This window comes from Maylandia zebra, linkage group LG6 (genome assembly GCF_041146795.1).
Source record: "Maylandia zebra isolate NMK-2024a linkage group LG6, Mzebra_GT3a, whole genome shotgun sequence".
NCBI lineage: Eukaryota > Metazoa > Chordata > Actinopteri > Cichliformes > Cichlidae > Maylandia > Maylandia zebra.
In genome coordinates, this window is record NC_135172.1 from 25,845,284 (window position 1) to 25,865,317 (window position 20,034).

Sequence of the window (20,034 nt, forward strand, 5' to 3'; positions counted from 1 at the left end):
TCTCCCCTGTTCTGTCTTTCTCTGGTTCTTTGTGGATGCTCCACCATGACAGACACAGGTCAGTCTTTCAGGGTGCATTTGTGTGTGTGTGTGTGTGTGTGTGTGTGTGTGTGTGTGTGTCTGCGCACATATGAGAGAGTTTGTGTGTGCAACAGAGAGAAAGCAGAAAGCAATAAGCTGGCTGAAATGGTGCCATCAGAGCTACATGATTGATCAATTGAATTCCATCATGGGGACTGGCCGGTGGGATTAAATGGGTTGCCTTGGGTTACCAGGCTAAAGCATCATACTGGCTTTATCTCCCACCCTGATTGGTCTGTCACCGGAGACCTGGACCATACACACACTACTCCCAGCATCTGTATATGAGTGTGTGTGTGTGTGTGTGTGTGTGTGTGTGAGAGAGAGAGAGAGAGAGAGAGAGAGATTATGATCAAACCTCTGTTTGTGAGAGAGGGTTTTGTGTACTGAAGATGTAGAGGGAGGTTTAGTGTGTGACACAGCACTGTAGGATACTGTCTGAAGATTTAAAGGTTTGCTAGAAGTCTTTGAATTGATCCAAAGCCACAGGTTGTGCCAAGACTGATCCTTTTTATCAACTTTTGAAATTTAGCTAACACACATCAAACTGTAAGCAAACATTTTGCAACCAGCTTTGGTACCGTTATACAACTCTGGGACTGTAATCCATCCATCCATCCATCCATCCATCCATCCATCCATCCAGGAAAGGTTTTCAGTCTAACCTGGTGCATTTGCACTCACACCTATAGCCAGTTTAACCTGAAACTTTTTAGACTATTGGAAAAAATCCATCCAGCCACATTGCGATCACACAAACTTCACACAGAAAGGCCACAGCCCACAAACAACTTCAAACCCAGAACCTCCTGCTTAGAGGAGAAGTGCTAACCTCTATATCGTCACAGTGCCATATGCCAATCTACCAAATGTTTTAACATAGTCTTTGTTCTGCCTGTCACTCTTGGATGTGCACAGAGATCACTTAAATAATGAACCAAAACAACGGAAAAAGTGAAAAAACAAACAAACAAACAAACTGTCAGTTTCCTTATTAGGCTACTGTGGATGTAAAATGTACACTTACATAATCCTCTTATCTTGTACAAAGGATCAATTAATTCTGACTCCTCAGGTATACTCACAAAACACCTTATTTTCCTCAATGTAATCTAGCTAAACTTGCTTACTTAAAACCCATTGCATCTTTGCTTTAAACCAGTAATTCTTGCTTATGTCGTAAAACCTTTTTTAGATTATGTTTTTAGGAATGTGACTAGAACAAATAAAGAATGAATAAGATTAAGTAAAACTATGTTAAAGAGGAAACCTGTCATTCTTATAGATTACTACACTGTCTCAGCTCAGTCCTTAGTTGAAACCTCAGTTACTTCTTTATGACAAAGTGAATTATACTCTGATTTATCATCTATTTTATACAGATGGGTAACAACTATTTAACAAAATGAATACAATTAAAACTTGAAAACTAGTAAATAAGACCACAAAGTCATTAGGAAAAATGTTTCCTGCTCATAAATGAAAGAAGAAGTAATTTAAAATTCTCACTGACTTATACAATCAGATTAGCAAAACTCACTTCTGTAGTTTTGAAGTCATTAAATCTGAAATACTACATTTTAACAAACACTCAAACCTTTATAAAAAGAATATAGTCTCCCCTGCAGTAGCACAGGTCTCAGTAACTACATGTAGTGGTATTAAAAGTTATCCACAACTACAGAATTTCAAAACAGGAAGCATCCCTTGAGGTTAAATATGGTTAGACAGACATTTTTTTCTTTCTTTCTTCAGTTTTTTTATTTATTAGAACTAGTCTGGTGCAAATGAATCTGTATTTTCACTCCAAATGGAAAAAAAAAAAAAAAAAAAAAAAAAAAAATATATATATATATATATATATATATATATATATATATATATATATATATATATATATATATATATATATATATATATTTGAAGCCCCCTCCCCCCTCTCCACCTGTCTGTCATATCACTACCCTGGACACACATTCACGCACATACACACACTAAACACAGTGACCCCCAGGACTAAAATAGGCTCTCAGGAGTGGTTTGGAACGCTGAATTGGCTCTATAGTGGGGATTTTCACCCTCATCCCCTTTTTCTCTTTATCTTTTTCTCTCGTTCTCTCTTCTCTAATCATTTGTGGGCCGCGACTCTTCAGAGTTCTTATAATTGTCTCGTTCAGTCCCTCAGCCTTGCAATAACTGCAGGATACGAGAGCTCACAGTCTAATACTGATACCGTGGCAATATATATTTGTGTGGATGTGTGTGTATGTGTGATACGACGAGAGGGGACGGACAAGTGTGTATATATGAGAGGAGAGAGTGTACTTTTTAGAGATCAAGAAGGAGAGACAGCGTATGCTTGGTAATGGATTGCATTTGTATACCATTTTCTCTGAGCCTCCACAATCTATGAAGTCGCTCAGTCTTAAATCAGTTCACTGGAGTTCATTTGAGTCCACTAACTTCTTTCTCCACATCTGTCTTAGTGATTTATATTGTCAACACACGCTTTCACTACTCCCTTCATTCCTCTATCGCTGTCTGTCTGGGTTTTCCCTCCATAACATAAACCAGACTCGCAAAAGCTTCCTTTTATCTTGCTCATTTCCTCTCCCTTTCAGTTATCATTCCTCTCTTAAAAATTCTGCATTTACAGCCTGTCTAACCCCTCTCCTTTCACCTGTCCTCTCTGTGCAGGTTTGCAGGAGTCACCGCTGGCCAATGGACACGGCCACAGTGGGCGGGACTTCCTCAGGAAGCAGATGAGAGGGGAGCTATTCTCGCCACAGCAGATCGAGGTATTGGACCGCCTCTTTGACAGACAGCCATCCTGTCCAATCCAGTCCAGCTCTGACCTCTATGTGAGCCCTGATTCTGGCAAGGTAAGGGCGAGGCATCGTGCAGGCTCTGGGCTGAGGCTGAGGTTGGGAAGAGGTTAGGAGTCAACAAGAATGTAGTTGTGGGCTAATGAAAAATAGGAGCTGTGACAGGAGATAACCGCTCATGAAAAACAAACAGGAGCTGACTAAAGCAGAAGTGGCGGTTCCTGTGTTATCACCTCACGGCCACCAGACACAGCAGTGTACTTCAAGTCACTGTCACAGCACAACAGCCATTCAGCCATCCTATACTGTAAGTCTTTTTTCGCTGAGTTCAGACATTTTTTTTCTTACTGTTTACAAGACCATGAAAAGATCCAAAGCAACAAATATGTTTCCCCCCTAACAAGTGCTTTGTCCTCGTTCAAAGACATACATTTTTTTATCCCGCTAACCGTGGCCCTTCACAACCTCTGGTTATAGTCAAGAAAATAATACATGGGCTTACCTGGGATGTAGGTGTAACTGCAGCACAGAGGTTAAAGGGCCTCTCATCCTTTTCAGAACGTGTGTTTTTTTTATTTACAATCTCTGACAAAAAATAAGCAGAATATAAAAAAGCATACGCTTTTTTTTACACCAGGGTATATGTTTTGATTAGAAGACGGCCTACTTTCACCAACCTGGAATCTCCAAATAAAAACATCCAAGAACTAATGCTCAACGGTTGCGTGCCACACATGCAAACAAAATTAAAGCAAACAGCGCTAGACTAACACATTGTTGTTTTTGGTCTTTCCATCAATAAGAGCAAAACTGTTGAATGGCACAAGTCACATCGTTTAAAGAGACAGTGTGCAGGAGTTTCAAACTGCCACCAATATGACAGTTATTTGGGTTTTCCAGTGGACACAGGTGCAAATTTCTTTTTTTTTTTTGTTGCTGATAGTGAAAAAAATGTAAGGCAGGAAAGCTTAAAATGTAATGGACTATTTTGGGATTTACATAGTACAGAAGCCAGATTAGTTTGTAGTTTATCAGTTAACATTTAAGGTTTATCTGACTGTCGTATAAAATATTTGTCTCTGTTTTTAGAAAAAAAAAGCCTGCCTGCTATGCCTTGCCATGCCATGTCAATGTTGCTGACTGCTGTCACATTGCACAACAAATAATCCCATTTTAAAAAGCTCTCTCTCTATCCAAGCGCTTCACTCATCCTGTCTTTTCCCCAATTCTTTCATGTTGCTTTGAGCTCTCAAAGTGTCAGCATCAAGTCGTGTTTTCACTGTTGGCTTGACAAACCGCTGTGAGTTTCTTTGGTCTGATAGACACTGTGATGAGTCAGACCTGCTCTATTGATGTTCCTATAATGTAGACACACTACAGGGGTTAATGAACATATTGACCCGACTCTCATTATGACCTCACTTCCTGCTGCTTGGTGGGACGGCAGTGCCGCTGTCCGCATGCTGATGCGTCTTGGGAATGTGTGTATGCGTGTGATCGTTTGCATGTGAGAGAAAAAGAGAAAAAACGAGACAAGAAAACCGAGAGCGAGAAAGGGTGTGTCTGTGTGTCCTAATGTTGCATCTAAATTGACCTCCCGCCCTTTCTCAGGAGTAAATTAATGTAAATCTGAGTGGAATAGACAGGTGTAAGTGGTATGCTGAATAACAAAATGACAACAAGCTAGCATTTGTATTCTCTCTACCTTTTCTCAGATGCCTTCTAATCAGCAGCCCAACGGTCAATATTAAGGAAATATTTGGCCAATGTTTCAAAATGAAATTTTTGTTTCAGCGAGCTTTCAAGCTGACACTGCTTCTGGTTTATTTATTCAGTCAGTGCCAAGGGCAAGAGTACAAGCAAACTCCCGAGTAGTCGGAGTATATGGAAGCATAAATAGGCTGCAGCCTTAGACCTACAGGGCAGAGTTTGGCTTTTTAGTCCATTCTCTTTCCTCTGACCGACATGGGGACTTGAGTGGCACAGGGCGAGAGGTCGACAGGGATTGGCTGTAGTAGCTCTATAGACTGGGACTCAAGACTATAATACCCATGATTCATAGGTCAGTGTCCTGTCTGAGCCTGGTCAAGCCACTGGGGTCGGTGTCTGGGATAGGGGAATCAAACTGGGGTCAAACTGGCTTCAAGAAGTGCATTACAAAGAGACCCAAGCAATCACAACCACATGCACACAAACACACACACACAAATCTACATGACTATCTAGTCCTCCACCTCTGCTAACCCCCTTTTTCCCACTGGGAATGATTGACACTCTTAGCCTTAACGCTGACAGCCACAGCTTAGGCTCTTTGGTATGTGGGCTGAGGTGTGTGTACACGTGTGCGTGAGTGTGCACAGTAACCACTATTGGTGGGGTTATGGTCAAGGGGGGTCACCCTGCCTTGCGACTGACATTCCTGACAGATTTGTCCCTGCTGGTGATGTTTTGTATGGGGTCGTCTTTTACGAAACGCGTGTCAGTGTGTGTGCATCGGACAAAGACGTGTCCAAAACTGTGAAAACCAAAGTAAAGACAGAAGAGCAAGAGGCTCAGATTCAGGTGTTATACTAATAAACTGTAATCTCAGTGGTTACGTCAAGCTCCTCATTATTTTTTAGCTTTCTTGCACTAAAACATGAGGCTTACTCATTATTTTGTCTTCCTTCGTCCCACTTGAAGAGACCAAAAGCAATACCGCTCGCAAGCAAATCTTATTTTATCTGTCAGCAGTAGTTACTCGTCTATCCTGTTTATTTCAGACCTTTTTCTTTATCTTTCTTTCCTAACAAGCCCTGCTTTTATCTCATCTGCCTCTCCTGCTCTTGTTCCACTTCACCCTGTAGTCTATTAAGCCCCGCTATTAATTTATGTGTGCGTGCTCGTATGTGTGTCTGCATGTGTGCCTGTCAGAGACAGTTCATTTGAATTTCCCTTCAATCACTTTCTATTACCCAGGTGATAAATCAGCAGGGCTGACAAGCACCCCCGCCCATCCGTGCTGCCCTGGGTCCAAACGCCCACCCCAGTACCAAGCAGTTTACACTGAGATGTGGACGGAGAAAAATGAGACTGATATTATAGATTTTTTTTTCTTTACTTAAAAGGATTTCTATCTTGGGCTCCAGTTTGGCTCAGATGCCCTGTGGCTGAAATGCAGCGGCCCGGGTTTGAATCTGCCCCTTGACCCTTTGTGTCTTCCCCTCTTTCCTGTCTACTCTTTACTGCTGCACTAAACACAAAAATGAAGAATGCATCTCAGGTCATTTCAGCTAGTTCGTCTCATCATTGACCGCAGAATGTTTTCCCCACACAACAAATAATAAATCAAGAGAAAACAAGTAGTCGGGAAACTAGAAATAACGCCAAATTCATCGCTTTATAGCATGAGCTTATTAAAGTATCCTGTAGGAAATTTCACAGTGCAGTTAGAGATTGAATTTGATGGCTCCAGAGTGTAGTGGTTCACACATTTAACTGAAAAGTAAAAGATACACTTTTTGTTTCTAGGAGGAGACACAAATCTCTGTGGGGTTGTAACAGAAAGGGCGTCTGGACGCAGTTAAAAGTAGCTTTCAGGTGAAGATTGGATTTAGATGCACAAAGCCACAACATTTTTTTATTAACACTGAAACTATTTAAGTGTGATCAGACGCATCAACCATGCTGCTCAAATTTGAAAAAAAAAACAACCCCCCAGCAGACTTTGCGTCATTGTGTAATCACTACACTAAACGTTTTTTTTTAAATCATGCATACAAGAAGTATAACAGTAAACAACTGCAACACTTAGATAAATTAATTAAGTATAAAATATGTAAAAACTTCCTCTCATGTGGCCTACAGCGGCCCCGTGACTCATAAGGAGCTGTTTGGAAATGAGTATCCTCCCCTTGCTGCCACGCTCAGTTTGAGCACAGATAAATTCCTTCCCCACAATCCCTGTCTCAGTCTGTGGGCCACTCAGGGAATTGTATTTGTTTATAGTCAAGCAATTTTCCATCAGGAGCACTCAAGCCAATGTGACGAATGGGAGAGAGAGAGTAGGAGATGGAGAAATCACGAGCTATTTTGGAAGTGGTGAAAATAGGAAATACTATTATGCAAATGGTACAGAAGGGCCGGTCTGTGTGTGTATTTGTGTGCTTGTTTGTGTTTATGCGTGTGTCTCTGGCTGGGTTGGGCACATCTGTCCCATTTCTGACTCAGCAGACCAAGCTGCTGCGTGGAAGAGACACAGTGATAGAACGAGTGAGATTAAAACTTAGTGCAGCTGCTTTTAAAGAGTTAAAGTGTTATGATAAAGGACTGCTATCTGCTAACCCTTTAGAGGACAGAGTTAACGAAACAAGAAAGGAGAAAATGCATCGAAGCAGACAGCAATAATCAACCAATGAGAAATTGTGTATGTTATACCCTAAAAAACATGCTGCATTTATATAAAATGAAAACAAAACGCTGAAAACAGTGAGTGCCGTCCATGATGTGTAACTTTAGTGGAGTAATGAAGTGAAATTTGATCCTGGGAGTCCACTTTGGGTGACAGATCCAAGAATGTGAAGACTTAGGATTCAAAGCAATGTAAAGTTTGTGAGTTAGTTAACTTCAAATCCTTTAACTCATTGGTCACAGAAGAAAAACTAAAAATGACCAAGTTCTCAGTATTACCATATATTGGTGGGATGCTGCTGCTGCTGAGCGCCCTGCTCTACATTCTTTTCTCTATCCCACTAATTTATCAATCAATTAACATTTCCCTCCATCTCAGCCCCATTTCCTGTCTCCTCCTTATTCCTTATTATTTCTTTATAGCGACCCTTTATATCTGCCAGGTCCCCCTCCTGCCACCTTTACTTGCTTCCTCCCATCTTGCCCCGAACAACCCCTCCCCATCAGCATCGCCAACCCCAAACCCCAACCCCTCCATGGCCCGGCAGCTGCGTCCCTCCTCTTTGATGAGGGCTGATGGCGCTGTATGAGCGGTGGAATTGACAACATTTACGGGGGCGAATGAGAATGATCCATCTTCCTTAGCAGGCCTGTCACCCCACTGGCCAAACTTCATCATGGCCAATTACCACGGCAGACCCCTTCTTCTCTGGTGCTGCTGCTGCCTGGCCCCCATCTACACACGGATACATGGACACATTAGACACCATTATAATAAGACAGAGAGCGGCCAAGAGAAAGGGGGGGAGGGCGGCTGAGCAGTGATAGCTCATATGATTGGATGAAGAAACTACAGGTGTGATGTGTGTGATGTGTTTGATGTGCGAGAGAAAAGAGAGCTTAAAAGTGTGTCTGAAGTCCAAAGAGAGAGAGAGAGAGAGTGAGGGAGGATGTGTGTAGTGTACTGCGTAAGCTCTTATTTGGCAGGTCACAGTCCAGTGGTTGTGTTGTGTGTTGACGAGCACAGGGGTGTTTAAGAGGTCAGTGAGCACAAACACACGCCTACACTTACACCTCCACACACACAGATGCAGACGCATTAAAAGGGTCAGTGCAAAACTCTCACCTCATCACCTAAAGGAAATTCTGATTGGTGTCATTAGTGTACACACACACACACACACACACACACACACACACACACACACACACACACACACACACACAGGTCAGTAGTAACTGAATGGGAGGAAAAGCTACAGAAGGAATTTCATGCGATAAAGTGCAATATTTCATTTGCTCAGTTTTATTTACTCGTACAGTGGGAACAGTTTGAGGTTCAGTGTGTTGGTCCAGTGTGCTTCAAAATGCAGTCAGGAGGAGAATTTAATGACCAACTTACTAAGCTTTTTTTAAGCCACCCCTCAATAATCATACACTATATGCTTATATTTAATTGCCGAACTCCGGATGAATATGTGTCTCTTTTCCAATACTGTGAGTAGGGTTGTTTAGTACATACACAAATTAATTGAAGCTGACTGAGAGCAGTTTAGTTAGCTCAGTCATTATGGCTTTCCGGTTAAAAACGCTGCTGCAGAAACATTCATGTGACATGAACTCTTACCTAAAAAAAGAGCTAAAGCTTACCTCGCAGTAGTCAATTAACACAACAGACAGATTTAATGAGCAAACGACTGAATGTACTACTCCACACAGTCTTAATTGTGGCCACAGAGTAATGAATGGTGTTTGCCTGTATGCTTTGCTTGCATTTGCTTGTTGCTGTAGTACAAGGTTTATTTATATGATCACTTGTCTCAAAGTCACCAAGGAATGGACTTAAATATTTTATTGTAAGCCCCACATTTTTATTTCTAGTGCACCTCTTTTCTGCACTGACTTACTTATGATGTTACTTCCTTTTCTGCGTTTTAAGGAACAGATGAGCTTAAACTCCCTGATGCTGAGAGCCAACCTTTTTTTTTTTTAAAGTGTCAATTTCTGCACAGCCTTCGTTATTATTATTATTATTATCATTATTATTATTATTAATATTATTATTGCACACACGGCAATGTGCGTATCTCTGACTTCAGAGGTCAATACATGACTTTAACCTTTACCTACCTGCCCAACACTACAAAAAAGACATATATTCACCTTAAAATGTAATCATTTGCATGACGGGGATTTTGTCCCAATAAGAGGTAAGTCCCCAGTAAGTCACTGTGTACAGTGATTTAAGTCCCTGCATGATGAGTAATGTCTGGACCACACATAATTACACACACACTTGTCTAGTAGAGAAATGAGGATGGATGGGTCGTGACTCTGTGCTGGGGTCAAACACAGGTTAGCGGACAGTTTCCATTATCCACCCATCTCACTGCCTTTCAGCCAGGCTGGGTTATTAAAGACCTCTTTCAAAGTTGTGTCCGTATGATCCAAAGATCATAACCCATGTTGTGGACAGTGAGTTATTTGACATTTGTGTACTGTACGAGCATACTGTTGTATTTTCTGGGTTTCTTCTTTTGTGTGTCTTGCTAGTTAAGCTAATTTCCTTTCATGTGCTTGTGGGTTTTGTTTTGTTTTTTTGCAGTGTTTTTTTGTTTGGATCACATTATCACATGTTTCTTTATTTCTTTTCAGCCTTCCTTTTTTTAAACTTCAATATTATTTTGTTTCTAAAGAAACTGCACATTCAGACAGTGACATATTGTTTTGTCACTTCAGCCTTCTCTGAGTGCTTTTTAAGTTTTTGCAGCGTGTGTGTATGCTGGGTTAACACCACTGGGAGAACGTGTGTAGGTGTGCTGAGATGATCACAGTTCTTATTGTTGTTGGTATCTGGGGAGACAAGAGGCTTTGTGTTAGCCGTGGTCTATGTAATGCCAGCGCGTATGTGTGGATATATATACGGGTGTCTATGTATCCTGTGTGTGTGAGGGATGAAGAGAAAGAGCAAGCTGATCCTGTGGTTATAGACTGTTGGACTTGGTTGTACAGTAAATCCCTGTCTTTGTAAACAGATCAATAAACTCTCAGCTGTAGGTGTGTTTCTGTATGTGCGTGTGAGTCTGTGTGTGTCTGTGAGTTTGTGTTCATTCTAAAGCGCTTTTGCTCTCTGCTCTGAGGAAAGTGCAGCATGCTGAAAATGTAGCAGGATGTAACAAACACTGCATCCGCGTTAGATCTAACAACAAGCTAGCCTCATAACATGTACTTGTTGTTTTCGATTTTTGTTAATAAGTTTACCCTTTGTTTACTTCCTCCTTTCTTCCAGACGTCAGATTATTCAGCCATGGCTTCATTAGCAGGAGGACTGGATGAGATGAAGAACAGTTTGGCCAATCCGGGCACAGGGGCAGAGTTAGGAGCCAGCGTCTCTGGTCCACAGTCCTACTCACTAGTTCCAGGTAAAAGTTACACCTAGCTAATAATCTTAACTTCACCTCTGAGAGACATTTTGAAATGACTAAATAAAGGGTTTTCATATAAATGTTAATTTTCCATGAAGTTTTGTACTCAGTTATTTTTTCCAACCTCAGCTTCACTTGGTAATGACCCGTTTCCAATCAGTTTCTGTACACATTTCTTTTCTTCATGTTGCTCTTGCCTTTTAGAGGAATGATCTGTTGTGGATATTTAATGTATGAAAGAGACTAAAAAAGTAGTGCATGTGTACTATGAAGAGTGAGATTTTGAATTCTTTTATAATTACTACCCTCCTATTTGGTTACACGAAAAAAATGTGAATGTTTGTTGTTGTTTTTAAAGAGAGAATTAAAAGATTGCTTGGGTTTGTTTAGTTTTAGGATTAAAACTGCTAACCTATTGCTGCACAATCCCATAATTCACACATAAAAATTCCATAAAATATTTTAGTCAGAAGACAAAACTCTGGTGTTTTATACTTTAGAGTCAAGCTTTAGCTGGAGCTCTGACAGTCGTATTTAAACAACACACACACACACCCAGAGAGTAAAGTAAAGGCTTTTTAAGTCTACCTCAGCAGTGGCAGGAGCTCCAAAATTGTCAGGGCTTAAAGAGCTTAACGCTTTGGATCTCAAAGGAGGAAGGAAACTCAGAGGGAAGGAGGAAAAGAAAGGTGGAAGGATGGATGAAAAGTGAGAGCCTCATCTATTCCTCCTTTTCCATTTAGGGGCACTGGGAGAGGCAGTGGTTAATTAAGAGTAGACCAGGGAGCACTTGGACAAGGCTTTGACGCTCCCATCTGTAATGAGGGGAATCATAGAGCTGGGAATTTGGGATATCTGGGAATGGGCTCGTTTTTGCCGCCTGAAACCACTGAGGAATATTACCTGCTCGTGTTGGAAGAGAGAAAGAGCGAGACACGGAGAGCATGAGCAAAAGAGAGCAAGATCAAAATTTCCATTTCTGCTTATGCATGCAAACACACACATTCTGTTACACACACACACACCTTCTGAATATTATGCATACATTTCCTTGCCTGTTTTTTCCCTGAGAATAGAGCTCCCTTAAGGGGATCAGACGTCTGTGTGTTTGACGCAATGTTATTGCATCCTTGAAGTGGTGATACACTGGACACATGCTGTAGAGCAACGCTCACACTCTCATCCCTCAATTCTAAGGTCTTTCCAAATCTGTAGGGCATTTTATTTTATCCTGAACTTCACCCAGTCTACTATAGCACAAAAACACACAAAGGGACACACACTGTGCCCGCTTGATCCCTCCAGGTTTGACATGTGTTGCTTTGATGGCTGGCTGAAATGGGAGAGTTAGATAGGCAGACAGTATGAGAGTAAGAGAGGCAGAGGATGTGTGTTCATCTGTAGCTGCAAGTGAGCGTGGAGGAGACTTGTACTTGTTCGTTGACCTCTGCAGGAAAGCTGTGGAGAACAGATACATCAATACAACTGGCAAACATATGCACAAATACGCTGTGTGCACTTTCGTGTACATACACACTCATGCATACACACCTCAGAGGATCTGGCCCTGTCTGCCCCCTCTAAGTTGGGCTGTAGAGAGTCCATCTCTCCTCTCTCTCAGCCTCTCCTCCCTCTCCTCCTTGCCCTGTGCACTGACCCTGAGCGGATGAGTAGCCCGTCTGCACTAATGCCTCGCTGTCGCGTCAAACACAGAGAAAAACTTTACTACACGAGACAGGAGAGAGGAGGCGGGGAGGGACAGATAGAGGCTGGAGTGGGGAAGCAATATGTGAGGGAGAAACACAAGTAGAGAGGGAGGTGCAGAAGGAAATAGGAAGTAAAGAGGACAGAAAAATGAAAGGATTTAAGATGTTCATTTTTTGCTGATAAGGACCATAAATGCTGTTTTTCTTTTATTGCTCCATTTGTCCACTTTCCCTAGCATGGGAACATGTACAGTTGGGATTTTTTATCTATGTATACTTGCTGAAATGTAATTGGAGGCCACATTATCCATAGACATGACAATGTTTGCCAGCCATTCAACTTCCTTGATCTCAGACCTTTTATTTATGAAACTAGATATTTTAAATAGTGTTGAGTGAAATGGCTCAACAAATATTTGATGGGTTGCAATAAAATCCATCCATCCATCCATCCATCCATCCATCCATCCATCCATCCATCCATCCTCAAGTTTTCATTGACTACCCACAGCTTTGCTTTTCGCTCGACTCTCTTCTCCACAACATCCTGTTATAGGCTCTGCATCACTGCAGACATTAGACTAATGCATCTGCCAGTCTCCTGCTCCGCTTTTTCTAAGATACTCAAACTAAAACAAGTGTGCTGCTTTTACTGGCTGAATTTTGTTTGACCAGAGCAGGACCTTTTACAATTAATGATTTGTCCACTTACGTAACATTGGCTTAGCCATTAGAATTTGCCTGTTTGTGTGTGGACTGCTGTTCTGCAGTTTCATATTCTTTATTGGTCTTTTAAAATGATCCTTTATTAAGCTAATGCTCACAATAGTTGCTAGCTTGATTAGGGTTAGGGGTTATTCAGTGTGATATTAAATAGGATAAACAACAACTTACTAAACAAACAAAAAAACACACACAAAAAACAACACAAAACTGACCAGATGTGTATTTGTGTAACTCATAAAGAAGCAAGGCATAGATCTGACTGAAAAACCACACTGCAGGTCTACATTGTTTTGAATTGTTAATTCAAGAGTAGCAAATCCCTAAAGCACATCCTGCTTATTGGTTATTGTACTCTGAATAGATCATAATTTATTTCATCATGCTGTATCGAAAAATACTATTAAAAATTGAAGCTTGTGAGGAAAACATTTAAAAAAGTAATAAATAAACTGAACGATGGGATGTTTTTCTTCTACACACTTCTACACAATCAGACCTGAGGAGTTGCCCTCTGCTGGTCATTATCGGTACTGCTAGTTTAAAGCATTTCAGCATTGGCTACACTTCATGCCAATCTCCTGTGTCCATCTTTACTGTACAGTCTATGTTCTTGAGTCTTTATTCAATGTATGAACCATACATTTCAAACAAATATAATGTACAGGCAGTTTATAAAATACTAAATAAAATATAAATAAAATAGTAGATTGTGACATTATAAATCCAGGTTGCCATACCGGATGACTGAATTAAGCTTTTAATACTTTCTTTAAAATACTTTTGAGTGCAGGATGGTTACTTATACGGGAGATGGAGAAAACTAATACTGTGATATTGTTTTTACTCAACAATTTCTTCTTTAGGTGTCACCACAGCCATTCATCTGTCCCCATCTCACCCTGTCCCTAGCTTCCACCTGTGCCACACCAACCCTCTGCATGTCAACCACCTTGCCTCATCTTCCTCTTTTCCTTCTGCCTGGCAGCTCCTTTTTCAACATCCTTTTTCTAATATATCAACTAACCCTCCCGGTCATATGTCCAAACCATTTCACTCACTGTCTCATGAAAACAAATATTTATCTACTACAGCTGTTGACCTTCTAGCACATATCCCTCCTCTCTTATTCTCGTACCTGTTTGCTCTTTTTTGCTTTTTGCTATTTCTGTTCTTCTTGTTTTTTATATTCTGTATTTTCCTCTCCCACCTTGTTCCCCTTTCCTCCTCCTCCTCCTCCTCCTCACTTAGTTAGTGGTGGTTAAGTGGAAGGGAAGTGAATGGGATTGATGGTGTTAGCATCCGAGCTGTTTATGATGATGATAAATGTGTGTGTGCAGGGGGCAGGAGGAGGGTGTTGATGCATGTGTGTGTGGTTGAGTGTGTGTATATGATGATGATGAATGGAGGGCACCCTCTCCACGCACTTCCAGTGTCTACTGCGCGCAAACATAGAGAAATTATTTGGGTCGACACACTGTCATGAAGTCTAATGCAGTTATATATCCTATCCACCAAGTGACAGACAAAGCAAGGAAGGGGAGATTCAGGTAACGAGAGACGGGGGAAGTTGGTAAATTAATAGATGCCAGGAGATGGAAAACAAGACTGGAGGAAACAAAAGGAAAAAAGGATGCCCTGCTCCTGCAGGATTTAGTAAAATAAAAACACTGCTTACCCTTTTCATTAAGTGATATTAATTGAAATCCCTCATCACTGTGAGAAAGATTTTGCAGTTTGGTTTTAATCAATTTTCCTTTAAATCTCAATTTATATATATATATATATATATAAACCAAACACCCAGCACGCCCCTGCGGGCGGTTTATCCTTCAAGCTCGGGTCCTCTACCAGAGGCCTGGGAGCTTGAGGGTCCTGCGCAGTATCTTAGCTGTTCCCAGGACTGCGCTCTTCTGGACAGAGATCTCCGATGTTGTTCCCGGGATCTGCTGGAGCCACTCGCCTAGCTTGGGAGTCACCGCACCTAGTGCTCCGATTACCACGGGGACCACCGTTACCTTCACCCTCCACATCCTCTCGAGCTCTTCTCTGAGCCCTTGGTATTTCTTCAGCTTCTCGTGTTCCTTCTTCCTGATATTGCTGTCATTCGGAACCGCTACATCGATCACTACGGCCCTCTTCTTCTGTTTGTCTACCACCACTATGTCCGGTTGGTTAGCCACCACCATTTTGTCTGTCTGTATCTGGAAGTCCCACAGGATCTTAGCTCGGTCATTCTCCACCACCCTTGGGGGCATCTCCCATTTTGACCTCGGGACTTCCAGGTTATACTCGGCACAGATGTTCCTGTACACTATGCCGGCCACTTGGTTATGGCGTTCCATGTATGCCTTGCCTGCTAGCATCTTGCACCCTGCTGTTATGTGCTGGATTGTCTCTGGGGCATCTTTACACAGCCTGCACCTGGGGTCTTGCCTGGTGTGATAGACCCAAGCCTCTATGGATCTTGTACTCAGAGCTTGTTCTTGTGCTGCCATGATTAGTGCCTCTGTGCTGTCTTTCAGTCCAGCTTTGTCCAGCCACTGGTAGGATTTCTGGATATCAGCCACCTCCTCTATCTGCCGGTGGTACATACCGTGCAGGGGCCTGTCCTTCCATGATGGTTCCTCGTCTCCCTCCTCTTTCTTGGGTTTCTGCTGCCTGAGGTATTCACTGAGCACTCGGTCAGTTGGGGCCATCTTCCCAATGTATTCTTGGATGTTCCTTGTCTCATCCTGGACTGTGGTGCTGACACTCACCAGTCCCCGGCCTCCTTCCTTCCGCTTAGCGTACAGCCTCAGGGTGCTGGACTTGGGGTGAAACCCTCCATGCATGGTAAGGAGCTTTCTTGTCTTTATGTCAGTGGCTTCTATCTCCTTCTTTGGCCAGCCTATTACCCCAGCAGGGTACCTGATCACGGGCAGGGCGTACGTGTTGATGGCCCGGATCTTGTTCTTACCATTCAGCTGACTCCTCAGGACTTGCCTGACCCTCTGCAGGTACTTGGTGGTTGCAGCTTTTCTAGCGGCCTCTTCATGGTTCCCATTCGCCTGCGGGATCCCCAAGTACTTGTAACTGTCCTATATATATATATATATATATATATATATATATATATATATATATATATATATATATATATATATATGTGTGTGTGTGATGAGTGGTCCGATTACCACGGGTGGTCCCCGTGGTAATCGGAGCACTAGGTGCGGTGACTCCCAAGCTAGGCGAGTGGCTCCAGCAGATCCCGGGAATAACATCGGAGATCTCTGTCCAGAAGAGCGCAGTCCTGGGAACAGCTAAGATACTGCGCAGGACCCTCAAGCTCCCAGGCCTCTGGTAGAGGACCCGAGCTTGAAGGATAAACCGCCCGCAGGGGCGTGCTGGGTGTTATATATTAGGGGTGCAACGATACACAAAATTCACGGTTCGGTTCGGTTCGATACTTTGGTGTCACGGTTCGATATTTTTTCGATACAAAAAAAATGTTCATGCCTTTTTAATTTGTCATTTATTAAAATTATAAATATATATTTTAACTCAAAAGTACAGTTTTTGAATTTAACCCTAACCCTTGTGCGTGTTTTTTATTTTGACAGCGAATGCGCACCTGCGGACCACTTATGTGCAGCCCTGGTTATTTAGCTCGTCATATTGCAGCCACAGAAATTCTTTTGTCCATGAAACCATAAAGCTGCACTTTCTTTTTGCCTTATAGTCTGATTTGTCATAACTTCTCCGTTTTGTGGTAAGCTTTTCTTTGGCTGTCACTTCTTCACCCTGACCTGTCTTATTTGGCTCAGCAGAACTAAAATATATATCTGTCTGTGAAGGTTCTCAATCATCCAGGTCATCGTAGTGAAATATATATCCTGCCGCACTCACATAAGCTCAGCGATTCTCTGCGCGATCAACCTCTCACATGTTTAAGCTGCGGGAGATTTCACTTGTCATGTTTGCATAGTAAGCTAACGATTAATAAGACGATGTCAGAGGAATTGGTGCGCAAATTATCATCACTCACAGATCAGTGCTGTCGCTCTCTATACACAGTTCGCGCGATTGCAAAGTGAAAGCAAAAAAACAAGCGCAAATTCAAGCGCGATTTAAATATGTCACATATTGACAGTGGCTCACCGATGCCAATGACATAATTACCCAGCTACATTTCTGAAAGAATGCAAAAGCATTGACATATATTTTTCCTTCCTACGATAGCCCGACAGGCAGGGCAGAGATAGATTTTGGTACCCCGACTGAAAAAAATCGCTAGCCCCAGGACGTCGGGCTAGCGATATTGCAAGCCCTGTATCTGATTGAGGAATCACTCATCTTTGGAAAAGAGAGTTTATTACAGAGAAATGTCTCTTTCCAAAATAAAAGCTATACTATCCGCTTCTTCTGGGCTATATTCTCAGCAGCATATTAAACAGCTGTCTAAATGACTCGGCTAAAGTTAGTAGCATGCTTGCTTGTTTTTTTTCTGCTTCCACTTGTCTTTGCACTAGGATGATGTCGGCGTAAATGTGCAGTCATATTCGTTGTGTTCCCACTAGTGCTTTCAGGTTAATCTCGTTGAAATGACCTTAACGCCACAACACGGCAAATCTCCGTTAACTAGCTACCGCCGATCGCCCGTGCATGGGGCTAGACGGCCAACACGTTAACGAGCTAACTGCGCTAACACACTAGCTCCCACCCATGTAATTGAGCATTGCATGGCACATCCAACATACTGTTTTACTTTAGTCCATGACTCGCTTACCTTCAGGGTCATACGTCACATGAAAACCAAAATAATTCCAAACGCCAGATCTGAATGAGGGTGGGGGAGGTCCATGTTGTAAGGAGAGCTTAACTTCTGTCTCGCTAGCTTGCCCTGCGCTCTTCCTTCTGACGATGCTGTCTGTGTTGAGCACTCAGTGAATCTGCGTTCGACTACTCCGCCTAGGCTGCACTGTTGACCCTAGGCGGAGTAGTCGAACGCAGATTCACTGAGCGCTCAACACAGACAGCATCGTCAGAAGGAAAGTTGATAAAATAAATTACAAATGTTGTATTGTATTGTTGTGTTGTATTGTTCGATACATATGCGTACCGAACCGAAAGCACTGTATCGAACGGTTCAATATCGATACGAATATCGTTGCACCCCTAATATATATATATATATATATATATATATATATATATATATATATATATATATATATATATATATATATATATAAGTGCCAACCATGATCCAGATGTTTTTTGCTGCATCCGTGGAAGCTTCACTACATCCAAACTGCAGCAAAAAAATAACAGTTTTTTGTAAAAAAGAAAAGAAAGAAAGAAAGAAAGAAGGAAAGAAAGAAAGAAAGAAAGAAGGAAAGAAAGAAGGAAAGAAGGAAAGAAAAGGGTATGTTTTGCTTACTTTGGTATCAGCACTGGCTTAGTTGATGAGAGAAAGGAGTCTGATGATGTTTTGCCTGCAACAATGTAGTGATGAAGACTTTGAAGATCTCTTATAGTGTCTCAGTTGTCCCCCGGTTATTCACTTAGTCAGAGTTAAATGACTTAGTACCTGGCTCCAGGAACCGGACTTTCCTCTTATAGGCATTGTGAGAAGGATCTTATTCCATTCTTTCTAATGGATGATGACTTCGTTTATTCTGGTGATGCTGAAGATCTTTTGGGTGCAGTGGGTTGTGAGCACGATCCAGGTTGCTCCAGAGCCAGCCTTTTGTCCTACTGCACAAAAGCAGTAACTTTGCATCCATGTCAATTGTTTATTCTGTCCAGTTAAAAGAAACCTATAAAAATATGTGAATTGTGTTAAAGAAGCTGAATTTTAATGAGTAAAAAAGGGCCCTATGCGAAAAATGGATTCACATTTTGTGAGAAAATTAAATGTGATGATAATTTTATTGCCATTTTCAACTCAGCATCAGTGAATTATGTAATATTAATTATTTTCTGGAAAACAGTAGAAAGGTTATTTTTTGACACAGGGCAGTGTAATAGCACTTATAGTAGGAAGACACTGATGACAACAAATGTGTGTGTGTGTTTGATTACAGGTCGAGATCTAGCCAGCACCACTCTGCCAGGCTACCCTCCTCATGTCCCTCCTACTGGACAGGGCAGCTACTCCACCCCCTCCCTCACTGGAATGGTACCTGGTGAGTAGACACACACACACACACACACACACACACACACACACACACACACACACACACACACACACACACACACACACACACAGTCATGTTTCCATCACCTTACACTGATGTGTGGAGACTTACCTTCTCTAAGCATGCAAGTATGCAACACTGCCTCAAACCTAACCCTAAAAGCAGGTCATACTGAAATGAATATATTTACAACTTACTTACTTTTTCTTCCCACAGTGGAGACTTGTCACCACAAAATGAGTAATGGCAAATGCACACTTGCTAAAGCTGTTTTACTTTTAATGTACATAGCTGTGTCATCTCTCGCCACACATGATGTCAACCCATCTCTACGTACATATCCTCTAAGTTCCTGCTGGATGTTTGTCAGAGCGTGTGTGTTTTCAGAGGCTGTACTTAGCTTCACCACTTCCTCTTTCTTGTCTGTCTACACTGTGGGTGACAGTGCTCCCAGGGGGTGGTGCGTGTGTCTGTTTGTGTGCATATATTTGTGTGTTTGCGCTTCTCTTTAGCGTGTGTGTCTGTGCGTGTGTGTGTATCATTAGAAACCAGCCACAGTAGCACAGCTGTCCCTCCTCAACATTAGTAATTTGTTTTTAATGAGAATCACCAGTGACCCACGACTAATTCATTCATTCCCTTCCACTCCGCCTTCTACGATGCTTTTGTGTTTCAATCCTAAGCCGCTATTCTTGTTCTC

At 42.0% G+C, this 20,034-nt stretch overlaps 1 protein-coding gene across 4 annotated transcripts in view; it reads left to right on the forward strand.

Moving 5' to 3' along the window:
* pax5 (paired box 5) overlaps positions 1-20,034 on the forward strand; it is a 57,078-nt gene that overhangs the window by 27,582 nt on the left and 9,462 nt on the right. For 2 of the 4 annotated variants that reach the window (XM_004564283.4, XM_004564284.4), the window contains exons 6-8: positions 2,779-2,879; positions 10,585-10,717; positions 19,218-19,319. In XM_004564283.4, coding sequence (XP_004564340.1) covers positions 2,779-2,879; positions 10,585-10,717; positions 19,218-19,319 — 336 coding nt within the window. Of the gene's footprint in view, positions 1-2,778; positions 2,964-10,584; positions 10,718-19,217; positions 19,320-20,034 lie in introns of all 4 variants that reach the window. The other 2 variants (XM_004564281.4, XM_004564282.4) reach the window with 1 other exon arrangement.